General features: G+C 59.9%; 1 protein-coding gene across 1 annotated transcript; it reads right to left on the minus strand.

Moving 5' to 3' along the window:
- Positions 1–21,692, minus strand: FOXO6 (forkhead box O6). Its single transcript, XM_060626260.3, has 2 exons — positions 20,623–21,692; positions 1–2,193 (listed from the first exon to the last, which is right to left on the minus strand). The coding sequence occupies exons 1-2, from the start codon at positions 21,034–21,036 to the stop codon at positions 934–936; spliced, it is 1,674 nt and encodes a 557-aa protein (XP_060482243.1). The 5' UTR covers positions 21,037–21,692; the 3' UTR covers positions 1–933.
- Between the last annotated feature and the right edge of the window lie 1,987 nt (positions 21,693–23,679).

Genomic DNA, 23,679 nt, shown 5'->3' on the forward strand with positions numbered 1-23,679 from the left:
AATATTTAAAACAATTTTATTCATGAAAATATGCTGTACAATGCACTCTACACGGCCTCGACACGGCACACACGCACACGCACACGCTGACGGCACGGCCACGGTACACTGCCTACGATATGCGCCGGGGACGCCGCGCCCACAGCCCGCCCCGACCGGACACTTATAAATACGGGAGAGGAGGCAGGACTGGAACGGAGAAAGGGGTGTTGGTTTGGGGGGTGGATCCGGAGCTGAGACCTGCTGGAGAGGCTGAGACCAGTACGGGGGGTAGGGGGAAGTGAGGGGGGGGGGTTGACTGCAACCTGAGAGGAGAGGAGAAGTTAGGGCCTGCAGGGTTAGGAGGGAGGGGCTGAATCATGGGTATGGGGGCTCTAAGGGTGGCTTAGGGCTAAAGGGAAACAGCTCAGGGTGAACAGCCAATAGGTAGGCGTGGGTGTTTTCGGGAGGGGGTTCCTGGCTTGGGTGGGTGGGGCTAAGACCAGTGGGAAGGTGTGAGTTGGGAATCAGATTGGAGTTTGGGGTGGGCTATCCGTCGCGGCCCTCACAAATGAAACGAAGATTCAGACCGCCTCTGGCCCCGTGCCACATCTCCCGGTTGGCATCGCCGACCAGAGCAGCCCGCCTGGCTGGTCCCCACTCCCACCCAGCCCGAAATTCCGCTCCGCCCAGGCTTCCTGCCCCAGGAGGGAGGTGGAGCGGGTCTCAGGAGTTTGGGCACTAATGGCAGGTGCCCCAGCCCCTCCCTACCACTTCCCTCAGGGGTAAACTTCTGAGGGACTTCTCTAGCAGACCTGGGGCTGCCTCCCGGATCCCCCCACCCCACCCCACCCCGTGAAGCTGGAATGGGGATGGGGCCCAGGGGATCAGGACGGGAAGACAGAAGCCCCTTGGGGGCGGGGCGGGGCGCCCGGGGGCGAGGGAAGGCGGCCCTCAGCCCGGCACCCAGCTCTGGTTGGGGGGCGGGGCCCCGGCCAGGCCAGGCGGCGGCGGAGGCAGGGCCGAGTCGAAGTTGAAGTCCATTTCGTCGCTGTCCATGAAGTCGTTGAGGATGATGGACTCGACGTCGCACTCGAGGCTCCCGCTGAACATGTCGAGGTCCAGGTCGGCCGGGAAGCGGTCGGGCGCGGCCCCCAGCGGCCCGGCGGCAGCGGCCGCGTACGGCCCCGGCAGCGCGTCCAGCAGGAGGCCACCGGGCGGGGCCCCGAAGGCGGCCGCGTGGCTCGGCGGCGCCAGGCCCGCGGCGCCGGCCTCGCCGGGCAGCGTCATAAGGCTGATGGGGTGGGCTAAGGCACTGCGCGAGGGCACCGGCGGCGCGTACGGGGCCGCGCCCTTGCCAGGGTAGGCGGCGGCCGCTCCCGCCAGCGCCAGCTCCCCGGGCGCGCCCAGCACCGGGCCGGGCCTGGGCGCGGGCGGCGGCGGCAGCAGCGCGGGCAGCGCCCCGGGGCGGAAGGGCGCGGCGGCCGGCGCGAAGCTGGCCTGCTTGTTCTCCTGGATGGTCTGCATGGGCAGGCGGCGCAGCGCGCCCAGCGCCGGAGGCCCGAAGCCCCCGCCCCCGCCGTAGGCGCCGCTCTTGCAGCCGCCAAAGTAGGCGGGCGTCCCCGCCCGGGCCCGCGGCCCGTACGCGTCCTGCGCGCCGTCCAGCAGGGCCTCGGACAGCCCCGCGCCGCCCCCGTGCAGGCCCAGCGGGCCCCCCAGCTCGGCCAGGCGGGGCAGCTCCCCGGGGCAGCGCGCACCTAGCGCGGGCGACAGCGCGCTCGCCGGGCTCGGGTACATGAGCGGGGACGACGGCGCCAGGGCCTCCAGGGCCTCGTCGTCCTCCAATTCGGCCGCTTCCCCGAGCAGGGGTCTCCCGCCGCCGCGGAAGTCGGCCCACGCCTCGTAGTCATCGCTGGCGTGCGAGGCCGGGCTGGTGGCCCACTTGGCAGCGGCAGGCACGGGCCCCGGGGCTGGCGCGCCTGGGGGACTGTCATCGGGGCTTCGCTCAGGTGCCTGCAGCTGCTTCTTCTTGCTCGCCTTGCCCTTAATGCGCAGGAACTTGGCCCCGTTGTCCATGGACACGGCCCTCCGCCGCGGGGTCTTGCCTGTCTTTCCGCCCTCGGGGTTCAGCATCCACCAGGAGCTCTTGCCCGTGCCCTCGTTCTGCACGCGGATGAAACGGGTGTGCAGCGACAGGTTGTGCCGGATGGAGTTCTGTGGCCAGAGACAAGGACATGGGTGGGGGAGTGGGATGCAAGGAGACCATGGGAAAAGAGGAGGAAGTGATGGAAAAGAGGAGGGGGAGAAAATAGAAAAGCGAGAGAGGAAGTAGAAGGGCCAGAACGGGCAGTGGGAGCAAACAGAAATGAAGGGTGGATGGGGTCGGGGGTGGGGGTGGGGGGGTGTGTGTGGGAGAACAGGTGTAAGTACCAGGTTGGACAGGAATACCCACCTTTTCTACCCCAGAACCGCCCCCCTTCCACTGCCCAGAGGGTGGGGCTGGAGCTTTGGGCCTGGCCTTTTCCCAGGCGGCCTGGCCGAACCCTGAGGGCTACTCTCAGGGAGCTGAAGCAGGGCCCCCTCTCCCCAGCTCAGCCCCGCCCCGCCTGGGGCTAGCCAGGCTGCCAGGGCCCCCCAGCAGATTATGTAAGGGCTCATGCCTCCACGGCTCATTTGTCTGCCCCCTCCCTCCCCAGCCTGGCATGGCGCCAGGAGCCCGAAAACCCAGGGCTCCAGAAATCAATCTCGCGGTGACTGATTAAGCCCTGTTTAGAACTAATTGCTCTTTCGTGTGTGGGGAGAATAAATTACCTGCTTTAATTTCGTGTCTTTAAAATGCAACTGCAGGTAGAGAAGGCTGTTAACCCTTTGCTGGGAGGGCCTGGCCAGGGAAAGCAGAATACGCGGGGGGTCTCTAAGGTGGGTATGGGCCCGAAACTCTTCCAAAATTTCCCCCAACTCTTGTGAGCCCCTGTGAACCCTTAGAAGTCTTGGATCCCAGCAAGCTCCTCAGAGCACATCCATCAGCCCTGGGGACCTCAGAGCCCACCTCTACACAGTGCCCACCTTCAGGCCAGCCCAGCTTTCCAGCCCACCCTCCCTTCCTGACCACCTGACACACAGTAACTCTGCTCCCAAAAGCCCCTTCCTGGTGGAAGCTTCACAAAGTCCCCACGAATCAAGTGGCATAATCCCCGTTTATAACAAGAAGATCAAGGCTCAGAGAGTTGAAGTGGCTTGTCCAAGGCTACACAGCCCTTTTGGGTACCTCCCTGGGCTCTACCTCTGCCACCCTGCACACCCTCTCTTCTAAATTTCTGCTGTGCCAGCCTCTAGTGCTCCCTATGTCATGGCCCGCTTTTGCAAAGAAGGTGGGGAGGGGGCCATAGCTCCAATGACCTGGCTCCCCAGAGGCACCTGAAGGAGTAGAACTTATGCTGAGCCTGGGCGCCTACCACCTAGTGGCCTTGACCTCCGGATTCAGGCACTGCCATGGAAACAGCATGGGCTTGGCTATCAGAAGAGCTGGGCAGGATGCCTAGCTCTTTTCGGCCACCTAGCTACGTGACCATGGGCTACTGACTCAATCTCTATGAGCCTCAGGGCCTCAGTGAACTACTCTGGCAAAAATGGGCACCATTCAGTGAAATGAAAGCTCAGAAAGCTGTAAAATCACTACCTGAGGTCATGTGTGTGGGTACCGATCGATGAATGCACCAGGTGCTCGTAAACATTGGTTAAAGCCCTCACTCTGGCCAGAAGACCACACTCTTAGATCACCCAACAGACCTGCTCTGTCTCTACCTCCCTAATATCGTGTCCTGAGTATAACTGTGGTAGGCACCAACAAGTCTGGGAAGCTGGCATTACCCCATCTCACTGTACCAGGGAACAGAGGCCCAGAGGCATGATGTAATTTTGCCCAGGATCCCACAGGCAGCAATGCCAGGTACTACCCAGATCTAGCCAGTTCATGGACCTAATCGTAATTCATTTTTCTGCCCAGCCCCATAACCACTGACGGGTGAGGGCCCTCCCTCCTGCCTCCTTCCCATCAGTCTCCATAAGGAGGGGTCCTTCCTGTCACCCAGGATATACTTCCACTCTCACCCCAGTTCTAGGTACTGACCTGACCCCTCAAGCCCTGCTCCCCCCAACCCCAACTCTCTATCACTGGCACTTTACGGTCGTGGGAGGTGACAACTCCAAGGCCCCTCTCAGCGTTGCCCTGCCTGGCTTCTCCTGGGGCCCTGAGAAGAGGGGAACTAGACCCCCAGGGAATGGTGCTCCCTTAAGTAGATACCCCCTTCCCACTCCTGCCCTTACACCTGGCTCCCTAGCCCCTCCTCCACACCTGTGTTCAGAGGCCTCAGGGGCCTCAGTTCTCCCCATGGGACTGTCTGGCTTCCCAGAGGCTCCACCTCCTAGCCTCTCCAGCTGGAGGTTGGTCAGGGAACACAACTCTTTATCAATGATCAATGTCACTATGTGCCGGCCTGGTTCTGAGTGCTGGCAGCAGGAGAGAAGGAAGGACATTGCCAAGTGCTGGCACCTACTCAGTACCTGCTTGTTCAGCCCTAGGTGTTATAAGCACTTTATCTCACGTATTCTATCAAACTCCATCCAAGTCCGAGATTGTGATCCCTATCTCAAGATGAGGAAAGTAAGGTTCAGAGAGGCTAAGTAAGCTGCCAGTCACACAGTTCAAATGGCAGAGCCAGGTGTGGATTTCGGGTTAGTCTCACTTCGAGACTAAAGGCCATCACATTCCACCACGGGAGAGGGAAACAAGTCAGGGAATTTCCAAAGAATCTTAGGAAGCCAGTACTCTAGTGCTTCTCAAACTTTCCATGTAAACTATCCCTAGAAGCTGGCAGCAGGGGAGGACTGGGGGCACGTTGCAAGGTCAAAATTTCCTATTAAGCCTTGTGCTTCCATTTCTAGCATTCAGGGGGATTTTGCATTGTACTTCATAATGCATCTAAGTTTCGTGAATATAAAAATAATGTTTTAGATTATCTGTACCAAGAGCATATGCTCTGGGCCTATGAAGCTTTGCACCCTTCCCCACTCTGTTCCGTGCCTGGCCAGGTACCCCTGGGGGCTTGAGCTCCAGTCTGAAACCGTTGCTGGTCCAACCCAGAGAGAAGAAAGGACTTGCCCAAGGTTGCCCAGGACCCAGTCGCAGAGCAGGGATTTGAGCACAGGCCTCCTGGCCCCCAGCACGGTGCTCTTTCCACTCCCCCAAGCCTCACCTGGGCAAGCCTGTCCTTCTCTCCGGGCCTGTTCCCCCACCTGGCCACCGATGAGCTGTGCCAACTGTCGACACTGCAAGTTCTTGAAATCGTCCAGTCCAGAGGCTTTCAAACTTTTTTTTTTTTCTTTTTTTGTAAGTAGGGGAACTCTGTTGGTATAGGGAATCTAATGCAAAACTGAGTGTTACACACTCAAGCCACCAGGGAGCGGGGATGGGGTGCCCGGAGCTAGGCCGGCTCAGCACCCCTGGCCCTCTCACCAAAAACCAGGCCCCTGTGGAGGGGATTCTGCAGGCCAGATGGGGCAGTTGAGGCCTAGAGGGCTGCCGTACCTCGCTCAAGGTCACCCAGGGAGGTGGCCCAGGGCTGGGCAAGGACTAGCCCTCTGACTGTGGAGCTGGGTACCAGGTGTGCACCAGGGCTGTGGCCCCTGAGGAAGTCCCAGTCCTGAAGCCCCGTCTGGCTCCTCAGGGCCCAGCCACCTGGTACCAGTCAGAGCTCTCAGCCGAGATCCAGTGGCGAGCGCAGATCACGACTCACCCACAAGGCCTCCTGGGAGGCCAGAGGCCACGGAGGAGGTGAGGGCGGCAGAGGAGGGAGGCGCCTCTGCCAGGCAGCAGTAACCAGGGCTCCCTCTTGGAGTCACCTAGCAACCCGCCACCACAGCCACAGCCCCGGCATGCCCGGGCTCCCCTGTGCCCAGAGCTGGGCCTGGCTTCTGGGGCCTCACACCTCCCACACCTCCACGCAGGCCTGGGGCAGGTTAGCAGGAGGGAGGCCATCACGGGGGAGAGGGAAGGGACAGTGGGTTACATCCATGCCCATCCCACTCTCCCTCAGAGCCTGGGCTAGGGTGGCTGGTCCCCTGGGGTTTCACCCACCTGGGAGAGGAGGCTGATGCAGGGTAAAGTCCATGGCCTCTGGTGTTGGGTCTGGATTCCAGTTTGGGCTCCATGGCAGTGCAACTCTGGGGCAAGGTGCTTTGAACCTCTATTTCCTCAAACAGCAACCTGCTTGCACCCTAGCTTCCCTAAAGCCCTCCGCCACCCAGCAGTCACAGTGATCCCTTATATAACTTGGATCACGTCCAGTGCTGCCCAGAGCCCTCTGATGCCCGCCCCCCCATCTCAGAGTAAAGAACAAAGGCCTTGCCATAACCCACCTTGACCTTGCCAAGACCTTCCGTGACCCTTCAGACTCCTCCCCTAACACTGTCCCGCTTGATCCCTCCCTCCTGTTCCCTGAACCTGCTAGGCACAATCCCACCCTGGGGCCTCTGTCTCAGGGGAAAACCGTTCACCCAGACACCCACATCAATCTCTCCTCTCTTCCGAGTCTGTGTTCAGATACCGTCTTTTGCCATGAGGCCCATCCTGACCACCATTTGCTCCTCTTCCCTGCCATTTCTTGGCCCCCTTACCTGCTCTAAATTTTTCTAAAGCAATGATCACTTTCTAAATTAATAATTTATATATAAATCTGTACATTAATAAGTTCATATATCAATCATATAAATGTATAATTTAGGGGCACCTGGGTGGCTCAGTCGGTTAAGCGTCTGACTTCGGCTCAGGTCATGACCTCACGGTTCATGGGTTCGAGCCCCGTGTCGGGCTCTGTGCTGACAGCTGGGAGCCTGGAGCCTGCTTCGGATTCTGGGTCTCCCTCTCTCTCTCTCTGATCCTCCCCTGCTTGTGCTCTCTCTCTCAACAATAAATAAATGTTTAAAAAAATTTTTTTTAATGTATAATTTATACTCTGTACTATTTTTTTAATCTTTTTTACTTATTTTGAGAGAGAGAGAGAGAGAGAGAGAGAGAGAGAGAGAGATGCAGAGAGAGGGAGAGAAAGAATCCCAAGCAGGCTCTGCACTGTCAGTACACAGCCCGAAGGAGGGCTCGAACTCACAGACTGTGAGATCATGACCCGAGCTAAGATCAAGAGTTGGACGCTTAACTGACTGAGCCACCCAGATGCCCCTGTACTTACTTATCATCTGGTTCCCCTCATATTAGAATATAAGTTTCATGAGGGATTTTTGTCCATTTTTACCATACCCCATGTGTTTGACACATACTAGGCATCTCATAAATGTTCGTTGAACGAATGAGAGAGAGATAGTAAAGGGGGGTTAACACCGTGTTGCAGGCAGAACGAAAGGAAACTGCGCAGAGTAGCTGGCACATGAGAGGGGCTTCCCCAAACTGGGCTGAAAGAAGGGAGCACAGGACGAGAGACAAGCATGGGATGGAACAAGTCGGGAGCAGTACGATCCAGAGGGAACTGCAAAGAAGGATAAGGGCTTCCGAGAGACTTGAAGAAGGCCTTGCAAGGTGAACGTGCGGCTGCCCTCCCCAGCCCCCATCCTGTTCCGTCCTGCTGCCCAGATAGACTGGAGTAATCCAGGGCTTGCTTCGGCCAAGGTTTCTCAGAGCCTGTCCCACCCGGGCCGGAAGACGCTCCAGTTGGAAGAGAACAACCTTGTCCTTGCTGACGGTGCCTCCCTCACGGACAGGGTCTGATCCATTTGGTGGTGGCAGCTCATCTATCCAGCGGGACACCCTCATCTGTTCCCAGGACACCCTTCGCCCACGAGCAGTAATGCATTCATCTGACGGCACAACCCCATTTATCCAGCACACCAGTCCCATTTATCCAGCGAGTACAACCTCATTTGCTAACAGCACTCCATTCACCTGACGGGCCCCCTCATTTATCCAGCGGGACACCCTCATTTATCCTCCAAGTCGGAGTCTCTCCTTCTGCCTGTGGTGGGCTGTGTTCTCTGACGGTGCAACCCGACTAGCCCAGCAGGACGTCATCTCTCCTACAAGTACTCTTCATCCCCTGACAGTACAACCTCATTTATCTAATAATGCAGGCTCACCTTGCCTCCAAGTACCACCTCATTCCCTGACAGTACAACCTCGTTTATCTTCCGCTACAACCTCATTTCTCCTCCCAGTACAGCTCCATTCTCTGATAGCTCACCCCATCCGTTGTTCCTCCTCCAAGCCAGAGCCTGCCAGAGCCCCAGGACGGTGGCGGGGGGGGGGGGGGGGGGGAGGGAGAATGTGGCAATGTCCCTGTCCCCTGCCTACAGAGGGCTGCCTGGCGCTATGACTATGTCCGATCTCCACCGGCCCTACAGGGCCCGCAGACCTTGGGTCCTAGGTTGCTCTGCCCAACCACTTTCCATTTAGTCCCTCTCGGGCTAAAAAGGGCCCACAGGATTGACTTCCTCCAGCTCTCCAGTAGAGAAAAGATCCCACTCGATTTGATTTGTAGTTTTTGCTGATTTCTGCGGCATGGATACTCCCATCGCAGCCAACTTGAAGCTGCCAGCATGACATCACTGACTATAGAACTGGGAAAAGTGTGCAGGACTGGCTCTTATGAGCCCATGCAAGCCAGCTCTAGCACACCACTGACACGTGCTTCAAATACCAAGGCAGGAGAAGGGCATTACCATTACCTACCACGTGCCAGACCCAGGCTGGCTTCTTTAGATACATTTCTTCTTTCAAGCCTGATAACCACTCTGCCAATAGGTACCGCTATGTTACAAAGCGGGGAAACTGCACTCAGGAGGGTTAAGGGCTCAATGACTCCTGGGGCCACAAAACTGAGAAGTTATGGAGCCAGGTCCGGGTCTCAGGGCTGTTGGATTCCAAAGCCAGGGCTCTTCCCATGCCCTCCCCCACGTGGCAGGGACACTGTCCTGCTGCCCACCCCAATGGCCATCCCCTCTTTGGTTCTCAAGCCCAAGCTTCCTGGATTTCGTCAGGCAGGAGACCCAAATCTTGTGTCCCCCACCCACCACGAGTCCCATGCTACCTCCTGGCCGTCCTGACATCTGGGCAATGCCAGGACCCTCCCGGGTTTAGTCTTAGGTCTCATGTCCATCCGCCCAATCCCAAAGCCAGGTCTGGACATCTCTCCAGGTTTCACCACTGTCCCAGCTTTAGCTCAGCCCTTCCCTCAGGAAGCGGACCTTGCCTACCCAATGGTGATGACCATCCAGCTCCAGCTCCAGCTCCTCCCTTGAGTGCCTCCCTGGGCTGTGTGAGTTCTCTGGCCCCCTCCATGACTCACATTTGCCCTCCCCCTCCTTCCTGCATGAAGAAAGGTGGGGAGCAGAGTGGGAATCCCAAGTTCATTCATGGGACCTTGGGCCTCCCCTATAAAAGAGGGTAACAATCGTGATATTCACGGGGAAGGCTGGGACCTGGATGAGAACCTATCTGTCAAGAATCTCATCCCCTCCCTGACTCAGAGCCCTAGGAGCAGCCCCCGTCCCAACATTTATGCCACACCCCACTCCGGGGCCCCAGGCTAGCCAGCAACACACGCCTGTCTTGGAGTCACAGTCTCTCTGAGGGTCACTTGCTCTGCCACCTGGGCTAAAGCTGGGGTGTTCGGCGCGGACAGGCTTCCAGGCTGAACGGGCTGACTTGGAGAGGCCTGAGGCCGTGTGCAAATCCTCGGTAGCAGGGTCTGTAGCGGAGGAGGGCAGGTGGAGGGGGCATCAGGCCTACAGGTGTCAACAGGTGCTTGGGCTTGGGGTCAGCGGTGGAATAGCAGTGGGCAGCCAGGGGCCAGGAGGAGCAAAATGTCGAACGCAAGGCATGAGGTCCCAAGACATCCCCCAGGCCTACCCCAGAGATAGCGGAGCCCATACGCCAAGCCCGGTACAAGCAAACCAGCAGAAGTCGAGGCCCACCTCTACCCAAAAGCCCATGGCTTCTCATCACTTGTGGGCTTGGGTCCAACTCCAGACTGACATACACGGGCCCTCTGAGGCTCTCCCGCCTCATCACCCGCATTCCCTTCAGCCCCGCTGGGCCCCAGCCCCCCTGGAGGTCTGACACCGCCATGTCTCTGCACACTCCTGTTCCCTCTGCCCCTCCTTCTGTCTCTGCTTGGCTGGTTCCTGCTGCTCCGTCAAGGCAAGCTCTGTGACATCTTTCCAGTTCCCTCTGCAAGTCCCAAAGGTAGCCGCTCCTACCTCAGCGCCACTGCGGAGAAACAGAACCACCAACCAGAATGTGAGTGTGTATGAGTTGGCCTTGCTACTTGAACTTTGCGGAGCAACCGTTGGCTCATAATAAGTCAACACACAGGACGGAGCTCTCAGCGGCTGTGAACCGCTCAGACCTGGCAATTCTGTGCTGTTGCTGTTCAGCAAAACCTCAGGCCAGAGCTCCAGGCCTTGCCTCCTCATCCTCACCCCTGCTTTCCCCGCCAGCTCTAGCTGCCTCTGCCCCCTCCCTGCTCTTCCTCAGCGCTTCCAGGACCCTCAGGAGAATTTAGCAAAGTAAGGGAGGAGAGAAACCACCATTTACTGAACATTCATCGTGTGCCACGCGCCATGCTGCCACAACGCTTAAAATCTTACTGTCTTTTTAACAAGCCTCTGTGTTGGTTCAGTATGCCTATTTCACAGATGAGAAACTGAGGCTTCGAGAGACACCTGGAGCTGCCCAAGGTCACGTGGTATAAGTGGTGCTGCTGGAATTCACACCCAGGGCCCCTGTTCTTCCTCCCACCCTGAGATGCGTCTAAGGAGGCGCCCAGGCCAGGTACAAGCTCCCAGGTGGGCCTGGGGTAGGAGTGGGAGGGAGGGGGTTGCTGTCCATACTGGCTCATCAACTCCTCCGCAGACGTTTGCCTCCCTCGTCCAAGACTGATGGGGATCCCTAGATGCAAAGCCATTCAGGCCTCTCCCTATCTCTCCTCAATCTGAGCCCTGTCCCCTCTGTAGGCAGCACCTCCCTACAGCCCTGCCCCAGGCCCTGGGAGCAGCTGCGGTGACCTCACCCAGCCCTGCCCTGGGCCCAGCTCTGGGGAGGGCCCAGCAGCTGTGCCCCAGCCCTGTAGGCTGGCTCCTAGGGGGGAAAGAGGAAGAGTGGGCACAGCGCCAAGAGAACCATCTGCTCTCCCAGGGGCACGGCCACCCGCACAGACACTGGCCTCTCCCCCAGGGGCTGCCCTTGGCCCTCTGTCCCCATGCCAAGGGGCTCCAGGAGCCCAAGGCAGCCCACCCAGACCGGGGCACCAGCCCTCATCTGCCATCTGTCTTCTGGATACTGAGAGGTCTTTGCGGGACACGTTGGAGCATGAACGCCCGCTGGAAAATGAACAAGTGCCCAGGGTAAGCTCTGGGTGTAGAGGCCAGAGGCCAGGGCTGGGTGTGCTGAGGGCTGCATGCCCCAGCCCCAGCCTAGCTGGGCTAAGAGCCTGAGATCCCCTGGGGGGAGGGGGCCTCCATCCCCTCACATCTGCTCTGCTGGCAGGTGCCTCTGGCAGAGGGCAAGCCCCCTTCCCCCACAGCCCCAGCTCAGGTTACAGAGAAGGCAAGGCCAGCAGAGGACAGGGGGAGGGGACAGACGGGGTGGAGGAGGCAACACAGCATCCCAGAGTGTTGGGGGAGGGGAATTCGGATCTCTGGATGGGAGAGAGCCAGAGAGCCAGAGAGGGAAGGGCCATGCCCAAGGTCACACAGCCTCCCCAGTGGGCAAAGAGAAGCCCGTGTCCAGGGGCAGGCAGCCCTGGGTTCAAGGGTGACCTTGAGCAAACCACTGCCTTCATCTGTGAAAATACAGAGCCTAAAACCTGCCTGCTTCCCTCCCAAGCCCTGAGGAAAGCTCTGCAGACCAGAAAGCAGTGGGTCAAGTGGGGGCAGGTTGAAGCTTATCCTGAATAGCCGACACCTCCGGACAGAAAGGGAGGCATCAGAGGAAGGACCACTGGCCCCCAGCACACACATACACTCGCACAAGTCAGTGTCTCTCAAGGATCAGGGCCCAGGATCCCCGCCCTACACAGCAGTGGGGAAGGGATTCCTTTCCTTTCTCAGAGCAACGTATAGCAGTAATGACATCTGCTCGGGCATAAGTCCTATCATTATCCCACTTTGTAGAGGAGAAAACTGAGGCTCAGTTGCCCAAGGCCACCCAGGGCCAGGTTCCGCTCCTGCCCACTGCCTCCAAGACTCCTATAAGCACACCACCCTGTCTCACTTCTAAGATCCTTAAGGGACCTCAGGCCTGCTTCTTGGATTCTTTGGGCCTCTACCCTCTCAGGCTCATCTTCTCCCCTGGACCCCAGTACCAGGCCCACACTGGGTGCCCAAGCCTGTCTTTCCCCCTGTCCGCATCATCCTCGAATGATCTCTCTGCCTGTATCACTCCCCAGTGTGGAGTGCCAGCTCCCTGGCTTGATATTCAAGACTGCTCTCCTTTAGAGCCCAGCTTGCTTCCCTAGCTTTGAGTCCTGCTGTGCTCTGACCAACAGAACCGGACCTCATGGGGCTCCTAAAGGCGGGTTTGGCCTCCTTTGTCTGGTTCCCCAGACAATATCTGGTATTCTCCGAATACCCAGGGCTCATTATGTGGCCTTCCCTCATGACCCTGAGACATCTTTATCCTGAGTCAAATTCAGGAGTCCTCATCTTACCTCCCCAGTTTGACCTGTGGGCCACTCAAGGTCAGGGAGCCAGTCTGGTTCCTCTGAGCAGCACTGTCTTGGGTGGCTTACACCTGTAGTTAAGGTGAATGGAGGAAGCTGTCAGCAGCCTTGGGCTTGCAAATGGCGTGGGAGTGGGGAGAAAACACCACACTAGGCTGCTCGGGGCTTGCCCTCAGGGAGCTCTGTCTGAGAAAGGGAGCCAGGTACCCCTGGAGTCATCCCCCAGGGAGGGCGTGATCAGCTTGGACAGGCCTGGCCAGCACTCTGGGCTAGGGAGATGTTAGCCCTGGGGAATTTCATTTCTGTCACTTACAGCAGGGGACAATGAAAGCCACTTTCTTTCTCTAGACTTAGTTTCCTCCTCTGCAAAACCGGTAGAGTCACAGTACCAGCTTCACAGGGTGCTGTGAGAATTAGATGAAAGCATGTGTAATGGCACATGGCGGTTGAACCCCCGGCTAGAAAAGTTCAGTGTGGCTAATTCGAGGGTCAGAAGGCAGGAGGTCGGAGTGATGTGGCTGGAGAGACTGACTGGGACCAGGGGGCCAAGGCCCTGAGTGTCATGCTAAGGCCCCTGGACTGGACCCTGTGGGAACAACCCGGCACTGTACACATAGGGAGCTATCAGAGAACAGGGGCTGTGACTTTCAGCTCCTCACTGGTCCAGTTCCGGAGGCTTGCTGAGAATTTACACCAACATGCATCCTCCCTCCTGTAGCCAAAGGCTCCCAGTGGCACAGGGTGTCAGCCCCGGCTGCTAGTTTCATCCTCTCCAGCTGTGTCTATGCAGTGTGATTCCTAAGCGAGGGGGAAGGTGTCGGGGCGGTGGAGTCAGTCCCTTGGACCTGACTGCATGGCTTTCAATTCTCTGGAGGAAACAAAAAAGTGAGGAGAGGAGGGGGCTTCACCTGGGCCGCCTGCTTGGAGAAGAAGCTGGTCTACACTGGGAGCAGAAGGGAGGTACAAGAAGGAGCTCGGGACACTACCACCTGAGGCACTGGCTCAGGATCTGGTCCGTCACTAGACAGACCTGTTAGAATCAGAGCCACTGAACTAGGACTAGAAACCTGTATTATTTATTCAAAAACTTCCAGGTTGACTCTGATTGTCAACCACGTTTGCCAACAATGAAGGATTTAAGGTAGGGATTCTCAGAGAGATGTAGTGGGTTCCAGAATCACCTGAGAGGTGGGCCTGTATTCAATCCACCCAAGCACCCAGCCTAGTTTCTGAGGGGTGTCACAAGGGATCAGTCCATGAGTCAGTAGCTCCCTCGATGAGCATTTGACAACGGCAGCAGGTATGGGGTGTGAAAGTGACAAATGCAAAGGTGTCCTGAGATCGTAGGCAGCAGGGAAAGCAGGAGGGCGGGCAGGGCCTGGCCAAGGCCAGCTGAGGGCCCAGGGATCCAAACAGAGCAGTTTGAGCTTGGTTGGCTCGCAGGGGAACTGAGGAGCCCCAGAGGGTTCTGGAGCATGAGTGAGCCTCGGGGCACAGGAGCACTAGGGTGTGTGGGGCTGAGGCTGCACAGCACAGGGGGGAACACAGACAGGTCTGTGTCTAAATCTGAGCTCGGCCTCATCCCAGCTATGCTGCCCTGGCCAAGTGACTTCACCTTTCTTGGCCTCCATTTCCTCAACTGCAAAATGGGGCTATTAACACATATCTGGCAGGATCCAGAGACGATATAAAAAGGGAATGTATGCGAAGTGCCCAACTGCCTGGCACCCAGACGTTAATTCTTGTTCCCCTTCCCACAAGAGGCACCCCTCTTTAGAGACCAGAAAGGTTTCTCTGCAAAGAGGGAGGCCCCAGGGGGAGGGTGTGGGAGGCCCCTCCCCCACACGCCACCTGGCCCCCCTCCCACCTCCACATATGGGTTGGGGGGTGGGGAGAGGCAGCAAACAGCCAAACCCTCCCAAACAGGAGTTGGTTTCCATGGTAACCAGGGTGCCAGGAGGAAGGGGGGCGCTCCAGATCCAGCTGTCCCCCTGAGCACCCTACCCAGGGCCCAGAGCCTTAGCTAATGCCCACCCAGCACCCTGCACCCCCCATCTGCCTGCTCCGGGGGCCCGCTGAGACTGCCATGAGCACTCCATTCATTGTGTTCAATGTTTGCCACCTGGGTACTGCCAGGGGCAGGGGAGGCGTCCCCAAGCAGGAATCCCAAGTTCAAGTCCATCCACACCTGTAATCAATCAATCATATGCTTGCACCCATGAGAAATCCTATCGGTGCTTTGTGCCCTGGGTCCCAACTAACCCCTCATGGCTCCTAGAACCCGACAGTGTCAGTTGCAGCCTGAAAGAACCAGGGATCCAGTTAAGGCCCTTTGGACACCCAAGAGAACACCAAGGACCAGAATGGGGAAGAGCTTTGCTCCAGCTCACACACTGGATCACATTCCCTCACGGGTGCTCTGTGGATGCTCTGTCCACCCCTCAGCAATTCCGACTCCACAGCTCCAGCTGACCCCAAGCAGCTGAACTAATATACCAGGACACAAGTGATGCTCCAGGGGGTTGGACCACTGCCAGGGAGAAGGAAGGAAGTGCTAACAACTTTAAGACCTGTCTTGCAATACAATGGGCAGTCCCAGAGGGCAGCCACTCAGTCACCAGGGGTGTGTGAGAAGGGGACGGAGCTGGGGAAGGAGGCTTGGAAAGTAATGTTGGGTTCCATGACTCCCCACCTTCCCTGGAGACCTGAAGTCTGATTTGGAGGTGGAAGGAGGGTGGGGGGGGGGGGGGCATGCGTACCCACGCCCAAGCTGGGAGGCAAGCTCATAGGCTGCAAATAGGGAGGGGCTGCTGGTGAGCCTCCCACAGGTAAGGGAGACAGTGACGTGAGGAGGGGGCTCCCCTGCTATAGCCAGTACGTCCTATCCCAGAAGCTCATATCCACACCTAGCTCATGACCACCCACCCCCACTCCTCGGAGGACCCAGACAGAGGGGGGGTTCCACAACCCCCAGGACCCTGTGCGGTGGCCACTACCAACTGCTGCTCAAAGACATGATTGTGGATTGCCCGGAACGAGCCTGCACCCTTTCAAGATCCAAACACGAGCCCCCTCCTCCAGCCCCAATGGCACAGAAAAGGCTTGAGTTTGGGGGTCAGAAAGGGGTTCAAGTCCCAGGCCGGACACTTCCTAGGGACGCGACCCCAGGGCAAGTCACTTCTCCCCCTGGGATACAGGGATGCTAGTACCTCTGGAAACATGGTGGCCAGAATGTGAACGGATCTGCGCTGGACTAGGGGGCGCCTCTTTCCTGGCCCTCTCAGTCCGCCCCGTCTCTGGCAGAGGCCCCCAACTCCAGTCAGTCCCCAAGCTGGAGTCCTCAGGGTGTGTGCAGAGAGGGGGGCCCCAACCCGCAGAAAGTGGGGGCTGGGGGGCGCTGAACTTTCGAACCCGCAAACCCCCCGCGCCGTTCATTACCTTAACACGAGTTAAAAATAACCGTCTCATCTCTTTAAATTAGTCTGTCTGCAATTACCGCCTGGCACGGCGCTGCCCGCCATCGTCCCGCTGGAGCGGCGCCAGGTGGCAGGCGGGGCCCTCACCCTGTCTGTCCGTCTGTCTGTCTCCGCTTCCCCCCTTCTCCCCGCGGCAACCCAGGGGGCCTCCCCGCAACCCAGACTCCAGAGCTCCCCAAGTTGCGCAGGGAGGGGGCCGGGCCCAGGGGCTGGCGGGGAGCGAGGGGGCCGGTGGGGAGCAGAGGACTGGGGTGGGGGCTCCGGAGCCGGGCGGCGGGGGAGGGGCGCCGGGAGGCCCGGGAAGCCGGAAGGGCCCGCAGCGCGCCAGCGCTCGTGGGTGGGTGTGAGCAGGTGGCCGTGGGAGTCTGCCGGGCGTGCCAGCAACTGTGCCAGGAGCGGCTGGCACGGGCTCGTGCCCAGGAGGCGGGCAGCTGCCAGCCCCCAGCTCGTGCAGTGCGGGGGGTGAGGACACCCCCCAACCGGGGCTCACACCGCCTCCTCCCGCACCCCCACCAGCCCTTGGGGCTGGGGATCCCCGGAGGACAAAGAAGGAGGAGGGAGCCCTGCTGGAGCAAGCTGGAAGGAGGCGAGAAGCGGGAGCCCTCTGCACTCACAACTACTGCTCAGCCTGGCTGTAACAGGACCCCTCTCCCAGAGGTCTCTCCATCGGTCCCTCCTTCCACCCCACCTAAGACCTACTGGCCAGCCTCGGCCAGATGGGGGTAGCACCACCCCTCAAGACCCCATCCCCCAACCACAGGGCAGCTCCAGGCCCTGAGGGAAAAGGGAAGTCCCCATCCACTGTGCTCCTCCCCCATCAAGCCTGGGGACTGGAATGGGAGGGACCCAGGCCTGGCCTGGGAGCTCTCAGGGGAGCTGGCAGCCAGGAAATACAAAAGCAGGAAGAACAACTCCAGGGGCCGCTAAATGGAAGGAGCACCAGGACCCATAGCAGCCTGGAAGGCTGCCTGGAGGAGTTGTGCACCAGGGAAGATGGGGCTGGAGCATCCGAGAAGTGGGAGGCTCTACCCGGTTGTCGGACAAACACACTTCTAGGACACTGCAGAGGGAGGAGGACCTCCTGTCCAAGTCCTCACCCAGGGCCTGGAGACCCTCCACCCTGAGGGAAACACTATCAGCCTCTTCAGTGGGGTCTCCAGCACCAAGCCGAGCCTCTCTGCAGGCTTCAGCTTGCTGGGGGTCCTGTCACCTGCTGCTGATCTTGCCTCCTCCTGTTTCTATCCTCAGCACCTTTGACTACCTCCCCACATCAGAGGTGGGACCACAGGGCAAAGGCCAAGCATGTGGGCCCTTCCTGATCTGGCCCGCTCCTCCTTTCCCGTGCTGCCTCCCAGCCATCCCTAGGAGCTACTGGTTCTGGCCCGGCCCGCCCAATGGTCTAGTACAGTTCTACCTCCTTGCCTTTGCATATGCAGTCAACATCCCTGGAGAGACTTTCTCCCAAATTCTGCCCCCCAATGAAGACAGCCCGGATCAAGTGCCACCTTCTCTGTGAGGATTTGCCTGGGCTCCCAGGGGGGTCTAACCTGCCCTCCCTGCACCCCTGCCCCCATCCCCAGCCCTTCCTGCCTGTAAAATACACAGCCTGGGTGTGGAGCCCTGATGCATCCTGAAGGCAGGCCCGACGCCTTCCCCTTTGGTCCCCCATCCTCCATCTAATACAGGGTTTGGTACACCCCAAGGATTCAGGTGCAACACCTATGTGGGGGAGGGGAGGGAGGAAGGAACAATGGGCCCCAGCCCCAGGCCTGGCACCTGAGGTGTACAGAAGCCTTGCTAAGCACAGACTGGCCCCAGGAGCTGGGGATTATCCCTCCACTGGGTTCCTGGAGGGACTGAATGGGAATGGGGTGGGGTGGGGTGGGGAGCAGGAATGAGAGGAGGAAAAGGATGGGGGGTGGGGCAGAATGAGGGCAGCCACTGAGGGAATGAGATGAGAAAGGCCAGAGGCCCCCCTGAACAGCCCTCATCCAGTGCCTGGGTCACAAGCCCAAGCCTCAGGCTCCCTCTCCCATGCCCCAGCTCAGGACCCGCCTGCCAGGGCTCCTTCCTTCCTGAGCCAGGTGCAGGGAGGACCAGTGTGTCCCCAACACCGTGGTGCAGTGGAAACCACTTCCAGTGGGTAGGCAGGAGACCTGGGCCGTCATCCAAGGCCTGCCGCTCACCAGCGACCTAAGGAGTTCCGTCCCCTTCCGGGGCCTCAGTCACACCGCCTGAGAAATGAACTCATGGGACTATGTTATCTCCAAGCACATTCCCAGTCCCATTCTAGGATTTAGACCTGCCCCTGTTCAAAAGCCATCTGGGTCCCCCTCCCACACCCAGTGCCAGCAGGACACTATTCCAGAGACTCTATGGGGCCTCGGAGGGAGACACACCTGGATTGGAGTCCAGCTTTCCCATCTACCGACTGTGTGACCTTGGGCAGTTCACTCCTCCACTCTGCGCCTCAGCGCCCAGCTCTGTAAATGGTGACAGTAAAACCCACCTCAGGGACTGCTGAGGGCACTAAAGGAGACACCGGACACGATGCCCAGAGGTGCCTGGCACGGGGCTTGACCCCGAGACCCTGCATGAACTGCAGCTCTCCCCCAGCATCCAGCCCCATGTCTCCTCTTGCCAGCGTCCCCCACCAGCCCTCATCCATCAAGCTCAAGCGGAGTTCCACCTCCTACAAGAAGCCCTCCTAGCTTACTCTGGCCCACAGTACCCTCCCCAGCCTCAGTATCTTCTGCACCAGCCACCCATTTCCTCACACTCTCACCAGATAAGCACTGACGGCTCCCCAGTGCCAGGCTCTACGCTGGCTGCTGTGGGCACAGAGATTGCTCCCACACTGCCACTGTCTTCTAAAGGGGGTGTGGGGAAGGGAAATGAAACAAGACACAAAAGACTGAGCCCTGTGACAGGCGGGGAGAGAGCCAGAGAAGGGGGAGTCCTTAGCTAGCTAAAAGGGGTCAGGGAAGGCTTCCTGGAAGAGGCATCCAAACGCTATGCTCTTGAGGACAGGAAATCTACAGGGAGAAGTGAACAGTGGGACAAGGCATGGGGACAGGGAGGGAGGTGGGAGCAAAGCTGCAAAACCCAAAAGCAGTGCCCACTTAGGAGGAATAAGTGTTCTGGTGGGGTCTGAGACCAAGGGGACTGGAGAGAGGGTGTGGAGGGAGACTCACGTGAGTGCCTCCAACCTGTGCCTCTACCCCCATAGTGGTCAGAGAGAGACAGAGAAGCAGCCAGCAAGAAGCCTGAGAGTCACGCGCCCCCAGGTCAGAGCACTGTGGCCCCTACGAGGCAGCCACTGGGCAACCAGAGCTGTCCACGTCCACAGGCCTCCTCCTCCTCTGGCACACCTCCTTCCCCTGACCCTGTCTGCAGCCACCACTAGGCACAGCTCCCTCCCTCCATCTAGGCAAGCCCCCCTTGCAGAGACCCCTCTCCCACAGGAGGCCTAACAGCTCAGAGGCCTTAGGCACAGCCCCTACAACCTCCTCCTTCTGCAAAGGCACCAACTATCCCCACTCCTGGACAAGACGGCCAGAGGAGGGTCTGGAGGCCACAATCCAGTCAAGCCCTTGTCCTCTCCCAAGATGGCTCCCCCCTTTCCACTGGATGGCACGGAGGCCTTCCTGGGGTGCCCCTGCCCCTCCCCTCCCCTCCCCTCCCCTCCCAATCCATCTGGGCTGGGAAAGCCAGGAGAGTGGAAGACAGCCTGGGGTGGGCAGGGACAGATCTCCAGTCCTCAATACCCTGCCCTCACACCAGCAGAGGTCATCACCATGCTGACCCAGGCAAGGGGGAAGAGCAGCTGCCCCGTGGAGAGGTCAGATCCCAGCTCACCTGACCAGCTCCCCACCCCAGGCTGGCTGGTGCCCTAGGGTGAACTCCTGACACCACAGGAAGAACTGTGGGCTCAGGGTGGCACTCCTTCCTTACCCTGGAGCCAGCTCCAGGGAGGACAGTGGGAAAGATTTGGGGGGAAAGCAGGGGCTGGCCCCAAATCATTATTCCGGCTCTTTAAGGAGGGTGCCCTGGGTGGAGAGGGTATAAAACAAGAGTAACACACAAAGCAAACTCGTGGGGGTGAAGAGGGGGGCCCCCTAATACCCGAGGCCTGGAAATGGGTTCCTCTGCTCTGCTGCCAAGGATGGGGTGGGGGTGTCCCTCGGGGGTGCTTCAAAGTAGCAGTCCCTTGTCACCTCACCAGACCTCCCACCCTGCATCGAGAGCACGCACACAGCTGCTCCCAGCACGCCCCCGCCTGTCTGCCGGCCAGCCCCACTCCCTGGGCACACACTCCGTGACCCCAAGGGGTGCCCCGGGGCCTCCCTCCCGACGACTCACTGGGAACCCGGACGCACCTAGCGGCCCCTGGAATCCCCAGCCGGCGACCCCAGCCCCCCTCCCCAGCCGGACGCTCCCACCTTCCAGCCCGCCGAGCTGTTGCTGTCGCCTTTATCCTTGAAGTAGGGCACGTAACGGACCATCCAGTCGTAGATCTGCGAGAGCGTGAGTCGCTTGTCCGGGGCGCTCTCGATGGCTTTGGTGATGAGGTCGGCGTAGGACAGGTTCCCCCACGCGTTCCGCCGGGAGCTCTTCGCTTTCCGCAGCGGTCCGACCTCCGCGCCCAGCGGCGGCGCTGGGGCCATCGCCGGGGCCGTAGCCCGGCGCTCCGGCCCGCAGTCCTCGGCGCCCTCAGACACCCCTGAACCCAGCGCTCCGTCCTCGTCGCCGGCCAAGTCGGGCTGCGGCAGGGGCCAGGTACACGAGCGCGGCCGGCTCTGCGGCGCGAAGTCCGGGTCCACGTCCACCTGATGCGCTCGCAGCTTAGCAGCCATGGTCCCGCCCGGCTCGGGCGAGGAAGGGAGGGAGACTCCGCGGAGGGTGGGCGGGCGGCTCCGGGATCTGCGCGCCCCGGGGAGGCCCGCGGGAGGGGTCCCTGGCGGCGCCGGCTCAACCGCGGGGCGCCATGGGCCGGGGCGCGGAGACAGGGGGCTGGACACGCTGGGAATCCCGAAGAGAGGGAAAGATGGGAGCAGCGAGGGAGCGGCGGCCCCGGAGCCCAGCGGGCACACACCTCGCCCAGCCCCGCTTCTAGCACCTGCCGCCTGCTTGCGCCTGCAGCCACCACCGCCACCGTCGCTGCCGCCGCTCCCCCGGCGCCGGCCCCGCACGCGGGCCCCGCTCTCCCGGGACGAGGCCGGATTGCACCATGCCGGAGCCCGAGCCCGTGCCGGAGCCCGCGCCGCCGCCGCCGCCGCCCCGTGAATGCCGCCGCCGCCGCCGCCGCCGCTCCGGCTCCAGCGCCAGCTCCCGCGCCTGCCGCGCTCAGCGCCGGCTGCACCTCGGGACGGGCGGGGGACGGGGAGGGGGCGGGCCCGGCGCGGGAGAGGGCGGGGCGTGCCCGCCCGCGGCCACGGAATCCTCGGCCTTCCCGCGTGCCCCGCCCGTGGGCTGGGGGTTGAGGCGCGGGGCTCCCGGCTCAGGGCGACCCCGTCGCAGCCCCCGCACGCAACAGCGCCGCCTACGGAGCAGGGGAGGAGCGGCGGGAGCGACCCCGCCCCCTGCTCAGCGCTGGGGGAGGGGGCGCGGGGGCGGGGCCCGAGCTCTCTCATTGGTCCGCAGCCCAGCTGTCCCGCCCACGGACTCTGCAGGATCCCTCCCAGAAGCGCGTCAGCGGGTTATTGTTACAACCCGGGGTTTCCCGGGGCAACGGGGATGGGGCGGGGCTCAGAACCCTTGGCCCCGCCTTCTACTCCCGAGGGGAATGCCCCGCCCCCTGCTTCCAGACCCCCGGGTTTCCTATCTTCGAAACCTGATAGGGCGAATGATCGAGCTCTCCTTTGTACCCTGGACTGGTCTGGGGAAAGGGAAGGGATCAAGAATATGAGTTTGGGGCGAGGCTTGGCCACAGTTGTAACTTCTCCATCTGCAAATGGGTTCTTCAGGGGCTCTTAGGGGACCTGTGGACATAGTTTTAGAGCCTTGGTTCTCAAAGTTTAACATGTAACAGAATCAACCTGGAGAGCTTGTTAAAACATTGCAGGCCAGGAAGTTTGGGTTGGAGCTCGAGACTTTGCATTTCTAACAAGTTCCCAGGTGATGCACCCGGGACCACATTTTGCAAACCACTGTTTTGTAGCCTCTGGAGGCACTTGCAGGGGCTGTTGAACAAGCACTTGCCCCCCAAGTTCATCTTGTTTGGGGAGAAGCTTCTCATTTATTTAACTGATATTTATTGAGCACTTTTAATGCACCAGACACTGTTCGGGCCACTCCAACAAGAGTGGCAGGTGACAGAGACAGATGAGGTACCTATTGCACAGGCTAGTGGAGGAGTCAGATGTTGATCAGATCATTATGTGGCCTCAGAAAGGAGAGGGAGTCCACGACCTCATCCTGCAGGGTCCTAGGCTAGGTTTCTAGCCACCACTGTACCTGCCAGCCTTTGCTCAGGGTATCCCCTCTGCCAGAACACCTTTCTCCCCCCCAGGAACCTCACTGGAGACTCTCCCATTCTTCAAAGCCCAGCTCAAGTGTCAGCTCATCCTAACACCTTGTCTAACTCTAGCTCCTACCACCATCTCTGTTGCTTGCCCACCCCCCCACTTGCTGCTCTGCCAGCAACACCTTATGTCCCTTTAATACAACATTTCTCTTTTGCCAGTCACGATACTGAGGCCTAGAGTGAGGAGGTCACTCGCCCGGATGGAATGGCCAGCACCAGAAGCTCAAGCTCTCCAGCCAGGATGGTTCTGCAGTTGGAGAGGCTGGAGACCACTGCTTACCAAGTTCTCCGGGCAGTGGGGGGCCGGGCCCAGGCCACGGGAGATAGCTGGCTCTCAAAAATTCCTTCCTTCCAGCTTAGGTCCTGAGAAGTTGGGCCAAGGGTGAGGGTGGGGGTGGGGTGAGGCTGGAGGGGCCCCTCCTCGCCACCCCAGGGTAGCAGTAGGCCCAGCTTGCAAATGCCTGACATGGCATCTGCCTGACTCACATCCCCAAGGCAGGGGTGGGCATGGGAACCACTGGCTGCCCCCACTCGGCCTGCATACACACACCCTCCAGGTGGTTCTGTTTAGAGTCACAAGAGGCCTGAAATCACTGCTGGACCCCCTCCTGCACTTCTCATATGCCCTGCCTGCCTGGGGAGCCCACACTGGGGCAGACCCCCAGGTACCCTGGAGGCCACGCAGGCCTCCTGCCAGCCTCCAGCCTTGGCCCAGCCCACTGTGTGAGGGGCCTGCTGGGGGCCATACCAGAGCTGGGAGGATCCCTTAGCTGGGGGCCCTGGCACAGGCTGCCACTGCGGGGCCGGGAAGTCAGATTGGCAGAGATGCCCTGGCGACTGACTCAGGCTCTGCTCGGGCCCCTGCCCCGCCCAGTGTCCACAGCTGCTGCTCCTCTGGGACCCACATCTGGCACACTCAGCCTCCCACACATGTGTGTGTGTGTGCGTGCATGCACACACACACACACACACA

Source organism: Panthera onca, chromosome C1 (genome assembly GCF_046562875.1).
Source record: "Panthera onca isolate mPanOnc1 chromosome C1, mPanOnc1 haplotype 2, whole genome shotgun sequence".
Lineage (NCBI taxonomy): Eukaryota > Metazoa > Chordata > Mammalia > Carnivora > Felidae > Panthera > Panthera onca.

Bases quoted from the DNA above. Each gene is read 5' to 3' on its own strand.
- FOXO6 (XM_060626260.3), bottom strand. From the start codon at position 21,036: ATGGCTGCTAAGCTGCGAGCGCATCAGGTGGACGTGGACCCGGACTTC. The intron at 2,194-20,622 runs GTGGGAGCGTCC...CTCTGGCCACAG, and splicing joins ACAGCTCGGCGGGCTGGAAG to AACTCCATCCGGCACAACCT.